General features: G+C 50.3%; 3 protein-coding genes across 3 annotated transcripts; 2 read left to right on the top strand and 1 right to left on the bottom strand.

Moving 5' to 3' along the window:
• Nucleotides 1-515: 515 nt before the first annotated feature.
• BO94DRAFT_559706 (uncharacterized protein) lies at nucleotides 516-3,074 on the bottom strand (the record flags this gene model as incomplete). The annotated part of the gene is made up of 6 exons (XM_025614093.1): nucleotides 516-600; nucleotides 647-958; nucleotides 1,004-2,323; nucleotides 2,375-2,857; nucleotides 2,912-2,980; nucleotides 3,055-3,074. 6 exons carry the CDS (start codon nucleotides 3,072-3,074, stop codon nucleotides 516-518), a joined length of 2,289 nt encoding a protein of 762 aa, XP_025463768.1.
• A 1,941-nt stretch (nucleotides 3,075-5,015) lies between these two features.
• BO94DRAFT_559705 (Hsp70 family protein) lies at nucleotides 5,016-7,246 on the top strand (the record flags this gene model as incomplete). Its single annotated transcript, XM_025614092.1, has 4 exons — nucleotides 5,016-5,042; nucleotides 5,110-5,236; nucleotides 5,295-5,360; nucleotides 5,466-7,246. 4 exons carry the CDS (start codon nucleotides 5,016-5,018, stop codon nucleotides 7,244-7,246), a joined length of 2,001 nt encoding a protein of 666 aa, XP_025463767.1.
• Nucleotides 7,247-8,885: 1,639 nt separating this feature from the next.
• BO94DRAFT_538738 (uncharacterized protein) lies at nucleotides 8,886-9,695 on the top strand. Its single transcript, XM_025612552.1, has one exon. It carries the CDS (start codon nucleotides 9,333-9,335, stop codon nucleotides 9,528-9,530), a length of 198 nt encoding a protein of 65 aa, XP_025463766.1. The 5' UTR covers nucleotides 8,886-9,332; the 3' UTR covers nucleotides 9,531-9,695.
• The last annotated feature ends 2,203 nt before the right edge of the window (nucleotides 9,696-11,898 follow it).

The following is an 11,898-nucleotide window of genomic DNA, read 5'->3' as shown; positions in this document are numbered from 1 at the left end:
CCAGTGCCTTGTGTCACAATTGGTCTAGTAACATCTGTTGGTCTCTGTTGATCGGCATAAGGGAGTCAAACGTGGGATTCTGGTTCATGTGCCTGAAAAACAAGTAGTAAAAAGACAGTGACCCTTGTACATGAGCAATTCATCCTATACAGTCGCCGGAACGCCAAAAGCAAATGCAAAGTGGTGATTTGCCCCAAATGTTACAATCGGAATGCTCCCGAAACAAATGCGCAAATACCCGTGCTGGACAAGGGGGCATCAAGGACCCCAGAGGTCCTTCGTTATGGCCAATCCCGTACTCTATTTCCAGTCGTCCAATCTTGTATGCTGAATATCAGTCGTCCTGCAAACCCTGCGCCCTCTCATAACCCCGAGAAAATGGAAACAAATTCAGAAAGATCGAGAAGAAGAATGAAAGTCATGGAAACATTAGACTGGCCTGTCACCCATTGAGGGTGATGAGATACTTCCGACTACCCCTGGCAATGACCGAGGAAGCGTCCGTTAATTACTCACTAACGGTAGTTGATGACGGGGAACGTCTTCCTGTCCGTTACATCGACCTGGTATTCGAAAATCCCGTCCACGGTTGCGATATACCTAATCAGTCAGTTGGAGCTACCTTCGGGTGAGACATACTACCTACAATGTTCTCCCATCAGTACCCCAGCCAATTCCGGCTGTGCTACCTGGGTCCTGATCCCGACCCACCCCCAAGCTACGATCGGGGAGTTCGTTCAATACATTCCGAATCCATCGAGGAGATCGAGTCTGTTCCAAACCCCACGGTTGCTGCCGATACCGCTGCTCACGTTGACTATGCCGGCTGTGTAGTTCAGTCAGATTCTGTCGCTGCCTTCGAAGGCGTTCCACTGCCACACTGGCTCTCAATTCGGTACTCGAGAGCCGCGATGTATCGTGGAGGGCCTCGGGTGTACTATCCTGCCTCTCGGGCCGTCTGTGAGCAGAACGAGACCGCGCGTGGTTTCTCGGTCGGGGCAACAAGTCCGCGGTGGTATTAGAATAGTCAAAGTTGGCGGAGGGGCGATTCGTCGTCCCTTGCGGTCGAGTCGCAGGTCCTAGTTCGTTTCCAGAACTACTGGGATCACTTGAGCTCGAATCTGCAACGTGTGGGGGGTTTTCCAAAACATTGGGGTACATATCCGAGGGTGATGCGGTCCAGCTGAGTGTAATGCTGGGTTGCGGATCAATGTTTGCCAGCCCCGTTTCTGGCGTCCGACTACTCGTCTCATTATTTCCTGGAGTCAGCAGAATAGAGCCTTGGCGCCTCGCATGTTGTCTACGGTCACCAGCTTCTGTTTGCGACTCCTCCCGATGCGAGTCACGACCTTCATCTCCATGACGTGGAGGCGAAGTATAACGGGAGGCTCGACTGGCCTCATCTGTGAGGCCGTGAAACCGTGGGCGAACTGCAGGGTGTGGATGAGCATTAGCTCTAGCTCGCCGTTCTGCAAGTCCATCTTCCATCCTCGACGTCCAGCGTGCTGTGTTCAAGAATTCAACTATCAGCCTCTCTCTTTCCGTGAGGTCCTGTATCAGGCTCTCACTCAATGGTGAATTGTCCGAACCTGTCGTGCCTTGGTTATAAGTTGACCCCTCGAACGAGTCAAGGAATGCTCGTTGTGCCACATCGAATTCATGGCGTGTGTCTGGAGAAACCCGACTATCGAGTTCAAATATCAAGTCATCCAACAATGGCTCTGTACGGACTTCCTGCATGTCGGGTTCGTTCATATCCAATTCAAGAACCTGTCTGCGAATAAAAGCCTGACGAACATCGGCAATTCCAGCCCGCCCTTTGTCTTCAAGCCACACTAGGAGGTCCCAGGGCTCAGGCGCAAATGCCATACAGCGCACAGCGCCACCATTGCAGCAAGGCCTTGACGAGTTGAAACGGCAAATTACCGTGTTGTCGTCAGGCTGGTGGATGATGTCACGGATGGACCTCACATCGAAGACGGTGATGACTCCAGATTGCGATCCGATCGCACATAATCGACTAAATTGAGAAAAAGCGATGGTGAAACAGCATCCGTCGTCGAAGCGTGTGCCTATATCCATCTCTATACAGCGAAGGTCCACCCAATCCCACCCACAAACTTTGTCACCATCATCCGTCACAGTCACAGCATCAAGGTTGCGGATAACCCTATAAAAATATGCACGTGTTTCGTCACCAACCGCGGCAAGAAGAGTAGAGTCGGGTGACACGACCGCATAATTCATGCATGTTGGATGGGGGATCACTTTGAGAACTTTTGACCGGGCCAAAGAGTAGACGGTAACGGTCTTATCATTGTTACTGCAGAAGCGGTTAGCATCTCAGTAGGTCGCAAGATGACTATGCTGATACCTGAGAACCGCTATATCTTCCTCCGCTAACTCTTTACCATCCCCAGGTAATCGGTGGATGGTCACTGAGTTGACGATGGTGCCCCCAAATTTGTGCAACTGCACTTCTGGAGCCTGCCTTCTCCCACCGTGGCGAGCTGGTCCAGGTTCATCGCCAGGCAACCAAGGAGGTGAGATTCTCGCGGGAGGTTCAAGTTCGATTGGCAGAGCACTGTCCACGTCCGAGGGCTGGAAGGCCGGGGTATCGGCACGGACGCGCGCACTCCGATCGGAAGATAGCCTGATAAAGGCGCATTCACCGTTCTCTCCGCCCCCTACTCCAATCCAGCCGTAACCAGCAGCAAGACATTTGGGCTCGAAAGGGATAACGGCAATAGTCTCCCGTTTCTGCGATGAGACGTGAATCGAGTACACGACTCGCTCCACTACAACGTAGATCCTGTCCGGGTCGGAGGTGCTAATATAGTTGCGAAGTTGCTGGTGGCTATGTCACAATTAGCATTGATCGGCTGCTTTGCTGCGAGCTCGATGTACGGACAAGTTGGGGATTTTGAAAGGGAAGAAGCGGCGCTTGGTCGGGAGGATCAGAGACTCAGTCGGATGATACCTGAAGACCGATATGACATTAGCAATCGGCGGGTTGTACCATCACCTGAAAGATAGGCAAAGTAGAGAACTGACGCAAGCGAATCCGTAGTCATGATGAAGGGGCGTCGACATCAAGGTGACATGGTCGGAAGTACAGCTATTGCGAGGCCCCGATGTTGCGGAAACGACGGACAACGCAGAGGGAAGAGGAAGAGAGTCGATGGAAAGCGACGACGAAAAAGAAAAGTGGTATTGGGGGAGACTGGCGAAAAGGAGACCGGAAACAGGGTCTAGCCGAAGAGAAGTTAAAGCTACTAGAGCTCGTTCGAGTAAAGTAGGCAGGCAAAGGAACCCAGCAACACCGCGACGCACCAGGACTCGATACTTCGACTCTCCCACCTTCGCTTTTTCCCTTACCACTGATCCGCCTTTGCCTTGGGGACGATTTCGGAGGGTCAATCGCGGGTGCGAACGGATGACGTAAGACTTGTCGCACCCAATCCGGGGAACCTCCAAGCGGCGAATGCGGTCGACTCAATTCAATCCGTGGCCGCTTCCAGCTTGCACCATTAGTTCATTTGTTTTGATTTTTGATGGGAGATTCCGCTCAGTGGCATTTGGATCTATTCTAATACAATCGTCGTTTTAGGGGGGGCCCTTATCCTCAATGCACACGGTATCCCGCCCATCCCCTTGACCTGTCCCCGTCGACCGCCCGATCACGGCTGGCGGATAGTAGACTAGGCCTCGTGAAGTTTCCCGACTATTAGGTTCGCGGACTAACTGGAAGCAGTCTTATAACGCCATCGGCATCCGCGGTTATATCTCTGAGTTGGCTGTTATTGCTACGCAAATCTCTAGCTTATGTAGTTAGCCCCTTCGTGACATCGGATGCGGTGAGAAATTGGAAAGTGTAGAAATTGAAGCTACAGTCCACATTTTGCTTGCCGATGAGTCAATGCTTACAACTAGTTTGTCAGTCAACTAAGCAGTCACTAATCGGCTTTACTAGGGCCCTGGACAGGGTATACCTTCTCGGGAAAGCACAGTATTTCAAAACCCTTGACGATATATTCAATGGGGTCTGGGACAGGGAGAAATGATACATGCCGAGGCATCTTTTTTTCGTTCAAGTTGGAATGTTAGATTGGCATTCTAGAACATCGCTCATCTCAACATGTATCTCTCTAGACATCTACTAGTATGTAGGTAGTTGGTATCTGGGACACTAATAGTGTGAAAACATGATAATAGGGTATGTCAATGGAAAGGGTGGTCAATAATTATTCTTTTTATCGAATAGGCACTAGTTGAGCGATATATATCTCTCGTTCACTGTGTTGTTGCAAAGGTGCAGAGCTAGCCTTCAGTAAGCAGTAGTAGCTGGCTAGACTTATGGTGGAGAGAGAAAAACAAACACGCCGTTCTGATGAGTCAAGGAATTAATCTACTAAGTACGTTTTCCACCGATACTGAGGTTTACAGTCTATAAGCCAGCCAGGCCAAGGGCGTTGCCATGGAGTACTCCGTCAACAGCAGCTCAGCTCAGCTATCTTTGCAGGGGTACTAACAGGGTATATGCACCCGAATATGAATGATTGACATGCCCTGGAGCTGAGGGAACTGGAAGAAAACCCATCCAAGCCATAGTGGCAATGGTATCGCCAATCCAGAGGGCACTGGTAGCTTCTAAGGAAGCAGGACCGGCGGCGCATGGGCTCGGCTACTCAGCTTGAGCGGTCAAAAGGGTAGCTCGGCTATCATTGGATGGCCAGCTGCGTTGCCGTGATTCTACCAAGTTCGACGACGGGCCGAAGCTCTCCGGGACGATTTTTACTAGTCCTACCCTGCCGTCGTCTCCCTTCCTTTTCAAGTTTCTTCCTCCCCCAGAAAGAGCTGAAAATTCTTGTCTCCTTCAACTCACCTCCTCCTTCTGCCCCATCATATACCCTCCCTCCCACACCCTCAGACCCTTCGATTGAATCGACCGGGGTCTTCCTATATCTTCTTTTTTTAATAGTTGTATTATTTTGTTCTTCTAATCACATTGCACAATGTTGCCCACTCGTCTCTCCCGCGCGGTAGGTTTTGATCCCTATGATGGTCAACCGCGAAGTGCTGTGACTAAAATCGCATATGTTGAACCAGCTCCCGCGCACCGCTCGTTTCGCTCGCGCCCCTGCTTTCAGAGTCCCCGGTGCTTCTATCCGCAGATGGAACTCCACCGAGGGAGGAGAGGAGAAGGTGAAGGGCCAGGTCATCGGTATTGACTTGGGTATGTTTTCGCTCCCTGCGATCGTGACAAGGTATACAAGGCCTAATGCGATACATAGGTACCACCAACTCCGCTGTTGCCGTCATGGAGGGCAAGACCCCCAAGATCATCGAGAACACTGAAGGTATGTTATGAAAAATTTTCCTGGCTGCAGTTTGGCCGTGGCGCCGACATCGGACCGGCATCAGTCGCGGTTAGAGTGATAAGTCGCTGACTTGACTGTCTAAAGGTGCCAGAACGACGCCTTCCGTTGTTGGTTTCGCCCAGGATGGTGAGCGTTTGGTCGGTATTGCCGCCAAGCGTCAGGCTGTTGTCAACCCCGAGAACACTCTCTTCGCCACCAAGCGTCTCATCGGTCGCAAGTTTACCGACGCCGAGGTCCAGCGTGACCTTAAGGAGGTTCCCTACAAGATCGTTCAGCACACCAATGGCGATGCCTGGGTTGAGGCTCGTGGCCAGAAGTACTCTCCCTCCCAGATCGGTGGTTTCGTCCTCAACAAGATGAAGGAGACTGCCGAGAACTACCTCAGCAAGCCCGTCAAGAACGCTGTCGTCACCGTTCCTGCCTACTTCAACGACTCCCAGCGTCAGGCCACCAAGGACGCCGGTCAGATCGCCGGTCTTAACGTTCTCCGTGTTGTCAACGAGCCCACTGCTGCCGCCCTTGCCTACGGTCTCGAGAAGGAGGCTGACCGTGTTGTCGCCGTCTATGACCTTGGTGGTGGTACTTTCGATATCTCCGTCCTGGAGATCCAGAAGGGTGTCTTTGAGGTCAAGTCTACCAACGGTGACACCCACCTTGGTGGTGAGGACTTCGATATCGCCCTCGTTCGCCAGATTGTGCAACAGTTCAAGAAGGAGTCCGGTCTCGATCTCTCCGGCGACCGCATGGCTATCCAGCGTATCCGTGAGGCTGCCGAGAAGGCCAAGATTGAGCTGTCCTCTTCCCTCCAGACCGAGATCAACCTTCCTTTCATCACTGCTGATGCCAGCGGTGCCAAGCACATCAACCACAAGATGACCCGTGCCAGCCTCGAGTCTCTCGTTGACCCCCTCATCAGCCGCACCATTGAGCCCGTTCGCAAGGCCCTCAAGGATGCCAACCTGCAGTCCGGCGACATCCAGGACATCATCCTTGTCGGTGGTATGACCCGTATGCCCAAGGTCACCGAGTCCGTCAAGTCCATGTTCGGCCGTGACCCCGCCAAGTCTGTCAACCCCGATGAGGCCGTCGCCATCGGTGCTGCTATCCAGGGTGCTGTTCTTGCCGGTGAGGTCACTGATGTCCTCCTGCTCGATGTCACCCCTCTGTCCCTCGGTATCGAGACCCTCGGTGGTGTCTTCACTCGTCTGATCAACCGCAACACCACTATCCCCACCAAGAAGTCCCAGACCTTCTCCACCGCTGCTGATTTCCAGACCGCTGTCGAGATCAAGGTCTTCCAGGGTGAGCGTGAGCTTGTCAAGGATAACAAGCTCCTCGGAAACTTCCAGCTCGTTGGTATCCCCCCTGCCCACCGTGGCGTTCCCCAGGTTGAGGTCACCTTCGACATTGATGCCGACTCCATCGTCCACGTCGCCGCCAAGGACAAGTCCACCGGCAAGGACCAGTCTATCACCATCGCCTCTGGCTCCGGTCTCTCCGACGCTGAGATCGAGTCCATGGTTGAGGATGCTGAGAAGTACGGTGCTCAGGACAAGGAGCGCAAGGCTGCCATCGAAGCTGCCAACCGTGCTGACAGCGTCGTGAACGACACCGAGAAGGCCCTCAAGGAGTTCGAGAGCCGCCTCGACAAGGCTGAGGCTGACCAGATCCGCGAGAAGATTGCTTCTCTCCGCGAGTTCGTCGCCCAGAACCAGGGTGGCGAGGGCACTGCCACTGCTGAGGAGTTCAAGCAGAAGACCGATGAGCTCCAGAACGCCAGCTTGACCCTTTTCGACAAGATGCACAAGGCTCAGGCCGAGCAGCAGCAGCAGCAGCAGTCCGGCGAGGGCGAGAACAAGGCCTAAATGTATTACCACTGAACGTCCCATGGCTTCACCAAGCCATGGATGTTTCTTGTATTCCACCTTTGCGTTATTCCCTAGAGCCTTTCCTCTTTTCTCCGATGTTTTAACACGCATGATATGTATACATACCTGATAGCTCTGATTGATCTATCCCTGTTTCGGTGTACGGGTGTTTTTCTTTTTGTTTATCTTCATTTTCCTATGTATTCTCATTTCTCTTTCTCCAATCCCCTCTTCATACCTCTTGGGCCGGGTGAGCGTTTGCACTTCTTTGACAGGAGGGCCATCCGTTGGGACGGATGCATGGAGTTTACATTTTGTAACTTAATGATGACATTACGGCTGGGGGACCACAAAAAAAGGATGTGGTGGGCTGGAACATTGTGACAATAGAACAGGAAATTCTCCTCTCGATTTAATAACTTGGGCCTGATCTTGATTCTTTGGTAGAAGTTAGAAGATACGTAGGGCAGTTACGTTGCCTGGGTTTACCGTGATACCCAGTCGATTTCAGATTCCTGCTTATGGCAGCGTCAAGCAGCTGGGACTGGGAGGCCAGCAGCATTCTGGAATTGCTCCGAACCCAGGGTGGGCCACCGGGGCGCGCGTCCACAAACCACCCCCATTCAGTCATTCGCCCGGCTGGTCAGTCACCCACCCTCGTTAATCTTACTGCTGTTCCATTAGTTATTATACTTGATTACGGTACTTGGTGATGATTTAGTGCTACTGACCCGGGACTAGTGGGAGTCGACAGCTTCGATGCCAAGCCAACAGGCTCAGAGTGATGTTTTTACCGCGATGGCTCCTCCCAAAGCAGGGTCACCCATGGTCTGGGACCGACTAGATAGACTAAACTAGACCCGATGGATACTGAGTTACTGACAGATTCGTGTTGGCCTTGCCAGCTGTTCACCACTAGATACATAGTAGGTAGCCAGCTGATGATCACAGGAGTCTTTTTAATTAAAATCCATGATTAATCAACAGCGGCCTGCGAATCACGTCAAAGCTGTGAAACACCACCCAGGACTAAAAGCCCGCCATCCCACTCAAGAAGTACATTTGTGGTTGATGGTTGATGCAGGTTGGCACGCTCCTCTTTTTCCAATCAGAAAGTGATCACGGAGTAGATACGGGAGGGTAGGTCGGTAGTTGTAGTTTGTAGATAGAAGCCTCGTTATTATTATTACAGGAGAGAATCAATCAATCAATAATCTGCAAAGAAATGTCTTTCATTGTAATTTTTTTTCTCATTTTTCATGTGGGGTTGGGATGGGGTGGTTTTTTTTTCTCTCTCTCAATAGTAGTGGGATTCCTTACATTGACTTTTATTGAGAAAGAGAAGGGCAGCAGAAAGACATGTACTAGGTAGGTAGGTATCTAGATAGAATGAGGAATGAGAAATTGCCACGAGTCCTGCAAAGATTCCGATGCCTAGCTTACTTAGTACTGTGTACTGTGTACTCCGTAGTGACGGACGGGTTCTGATTTCCTTGTTCTGATGATCGCTTCTCCCTCGAAGCTTCTAGTACAGTTTTCACAGGGGCGGGAGGGGGAACAGAATTTTTCTGATTGGAATGTGAGCAATGGGGTTATTGGTTAAGGAAGGAACGAAGAAGACACGCCGGCGAGCAGGAGCTGTGTTTCCAACCTTCAAAGTGGAGCGGGAAATGCAGGATTGACAAAAAATGCTTTTGGACTTATCATCATCATCGACCCATTTGATCTAATATAGTTCAATGGTGACTTGCGGTAGACGGGCCAGAACCTCACTCACCTCACAAGTTCAGAACAGGATATGACCGAGTATGGGGTAAGGGGACTATAGGAAGGGTTGTTAAGAGGGCTGTCTCTCCCTATCAGGGTGAGCGATCGAGGTCAATCATGACACCACATCTACGGGAGTCGAATCATGCTGACGGCGATGATGTCTAACTACGTACGGAGTATAGGTACGTAGACAACGGGAGGAGGACTACTCCGTACTTCTGTTCTTATCGGCAGCACCTCAGCTGCAACCAATCCCCGCTGGGAGACTTGCAGGAGCGTTGCAGCTGAGGGAACAAATCATCGTGGTACACACATGCAGAGAGGAGCTCTGGCCAAGGAATCTTTCATTCTTCTAGGGTGGAAAGATTGGCAAGTCGACTGGACTGGAGGGATGGCAGCCGGGTCATTGCTTTGCTTTGCTTTGTTTTTCTTCTCTTCTCATCGATCAAAGATGAAGAAGAAGAAGAAGAAGAAGATGATGATGATCATGGCAGTCGGGGTGTCTGTCTGACATGGTTGGTACGTCCATCTGACAGTCTCAGATCATGATGTGGGATGGGGGTGTCTCCTCCCCGTCCCATTGTGACTAATGATTCAGTCTGTGTCACAGATGTCTCTGGCGGAGATCCTAATGGAGGCTGTTATTATGATTACTAGTATTATGATTCTTGTGCTGTGGTTACCTACCGAGCCAAAGTCTGGATCTCTGCTTGACGCCCCATTTTTTGCCCTGACTTGGACCAAAAGGGCACTCCTCACGTCCAGCCTAATTTGAGAGCCACTTGGAACGAGTCTATTTATTTAGACGGGGTAAATTGCGTCTGGCTGCAAAAATCTCCCCTTCATCATTTGTCGATCGGCTTGTTTAATGTACCTGTTCCAGGAATGATCCAGTCATTTTTTGGGACATCCCCACTTGGGGTGATTTATTATTACTCCTACAACCAAGCAGTGAAGATACTGTGTCCTCAGGTCCTGACCTGCCCTGGTCCTCATTTAATCCCACAGTTTCCAGTGGTGGTGAGCGGGTACTATCTACTACTAGTACACAGTAATAATATCTGGCCAGTCCACTTTCCTTCACTTTGCCCCTTGGGACCATCCCGGCCAACCAACCAACCAACCCGTCGTTTTCTTTTCCTTTCCTGACTCAGTCGCCTTCGCTCGCCTTCGCCCTCTGGGTCCTCTTCAGTTTTCTCCCGTATCCAACCACTAGTCCTACGACTAAGCAGTAAGTGCTATTCACGGCGGGGACCTTTTCCCACCATTCTCATTGCTCTGTCGCAACTCCCCCCCCCCTGTCCAGCTGGCTGGAAGCTTCATCGGCTATGATTGCTACTAGTAGGCTTGGGGTACAAAACCCATTGACACGCTGTATTACCCTTGCAATCCACTCTGGCAACGATTGTGCACAAGACACCGATCTTTCATGATCTTCTACTTTCCTTCTCATTTAATTGTGTTACAAACAAGTAGTAGATCATCCGATCCTCATTGGCCACTTCCTTGAGTAACTAAAAATAAACCCTACTTACCTACCAGCTTTCCAGAGGGCTTGGAACTGGAAGTGGACAGACTAAGAGCCAGAGAGGGAAAAAAAAATTACGACAGTATGTTTGCCTAAGGGCCAAGGAATGCGCAGGAGTACTATTAAAACGACTAATGGCAGAAGAAAGACACAGTGTGAAGCTTTCCACCAGTGGTAGAGTTCCCGGATTCTTTATCAATCGTTGAGCTCATGCGAAAGTCAATATGGTGTTGGGTTGCCTCTCCGGTCCTGGTACAGATCAACCCTGGTCTAAGAGTCGATTTCGCTTCCCCTCCGGCAGACGACTAAAGTACACATCTCAGATCCTAGACCGGGGGGGGGGACACGATAAATAATAGAATTTAATATAGATTACTGAGTTGGTTTGTGTTTGTCACTAGTGTGACAGTAGTGGATTTCTACTCGGAGGGGCAGGCTAGTGTACAACACAGAGGTATGGATTTTCGGGGACTGAAGGATCTGGCTCAGAGTAATAATTACAATGTCCGGCGTCAGTTCCAGGGAGGCTACGATGCCCTCAGTCATCCATCTCTCTCTCTGTCAAGGAACCACAATGGAAATACCATGGAAGTGGACCTCACCACACAACCACAAAATTAAAAATAAAAATAAATAAAAATAAAAATAAAAATAAATCATGAACGGACCAGCCGCGGTTGTTAATCTGATTCCCATCCAACCGCAAATATTCATTCAAGTCGCAGAAAGGGCAATGCTCCAGACAGTTGTGCATTCTGTACTACATCGTACTATGGGCATTATTGTCAATTATTACTACATCTGACACTGGAGCTCACTAGTGCTGTTGCAGGTCCCAGACTCTATCCATGGACTTGTTTGTTTCCAAGTTCCAACTGACCGTAAAACCATCTAGATACTTTACTACTTGAACTAGTTTTATTAGCTGCTAGTGTGTCTTCCTAGTGGTGTCTAGAGCTGTCCCAATTGATCTGGTTTTAATTACTTTGCCCATTATTCCATCTTTGCCCTCTCGCTCGCCCTCTCTCCCTCTCGTCCTTTTCTCGTGCTTTGTCATTATTTTGGGGGATTATTATTATTATTATTATTATTATTAGTATTATTCCTTTTTTTCTTTTCTTTTTCCCCCTTCGTTAAACTTTCATTCAAACCTTCCATTAGGATCGCTCCCCGGCTATCTCTCGCTTCCACAGGCACCAGTGACAGACCAGTCTTGCCTACTTCCTCCTCCAATCCATTGGATCCCTTGCTTAGCCGTTACCACTTGCATTTGTCCCTCTCAACTCTAGTAGTAGTGGGTGACAACCAACTAAATCGACCTTCGAGGAAACCGCGGGAAATTTCCTGGAGG

This window comes from Aspergillus sclerotioniger (assembly GCF_003184525.1).
Source record: "Aspergillus sclerotioniger CBS 115572 chromosome Unknown BO94scaffold_30, whole genome shotgun sequence".
Lineage (NCBI taxonomy): Eukaryota > Fungi > Ascomycota > Eurotiomycetes > Eurotiales > Aspergillaceae > Aspergillus > Aspergillus sclerotioniger.
The sequence above is the reverse complement of the archived record's forward strand: the minus strand, read 5'-3'. Positions and strand labels throughout refer to the sequence as shown.

Bases quoted from the DNA above. Each gene is read 5' to 3' on its own strand.
- BO94DRAFT_538738 (XM_025612552.1), top strand. From the start codon at position 9,333: ATGCAGAGAGGAGCTCTGGCCAAGGAATCTTTCATTCTTCTAGGGTGG.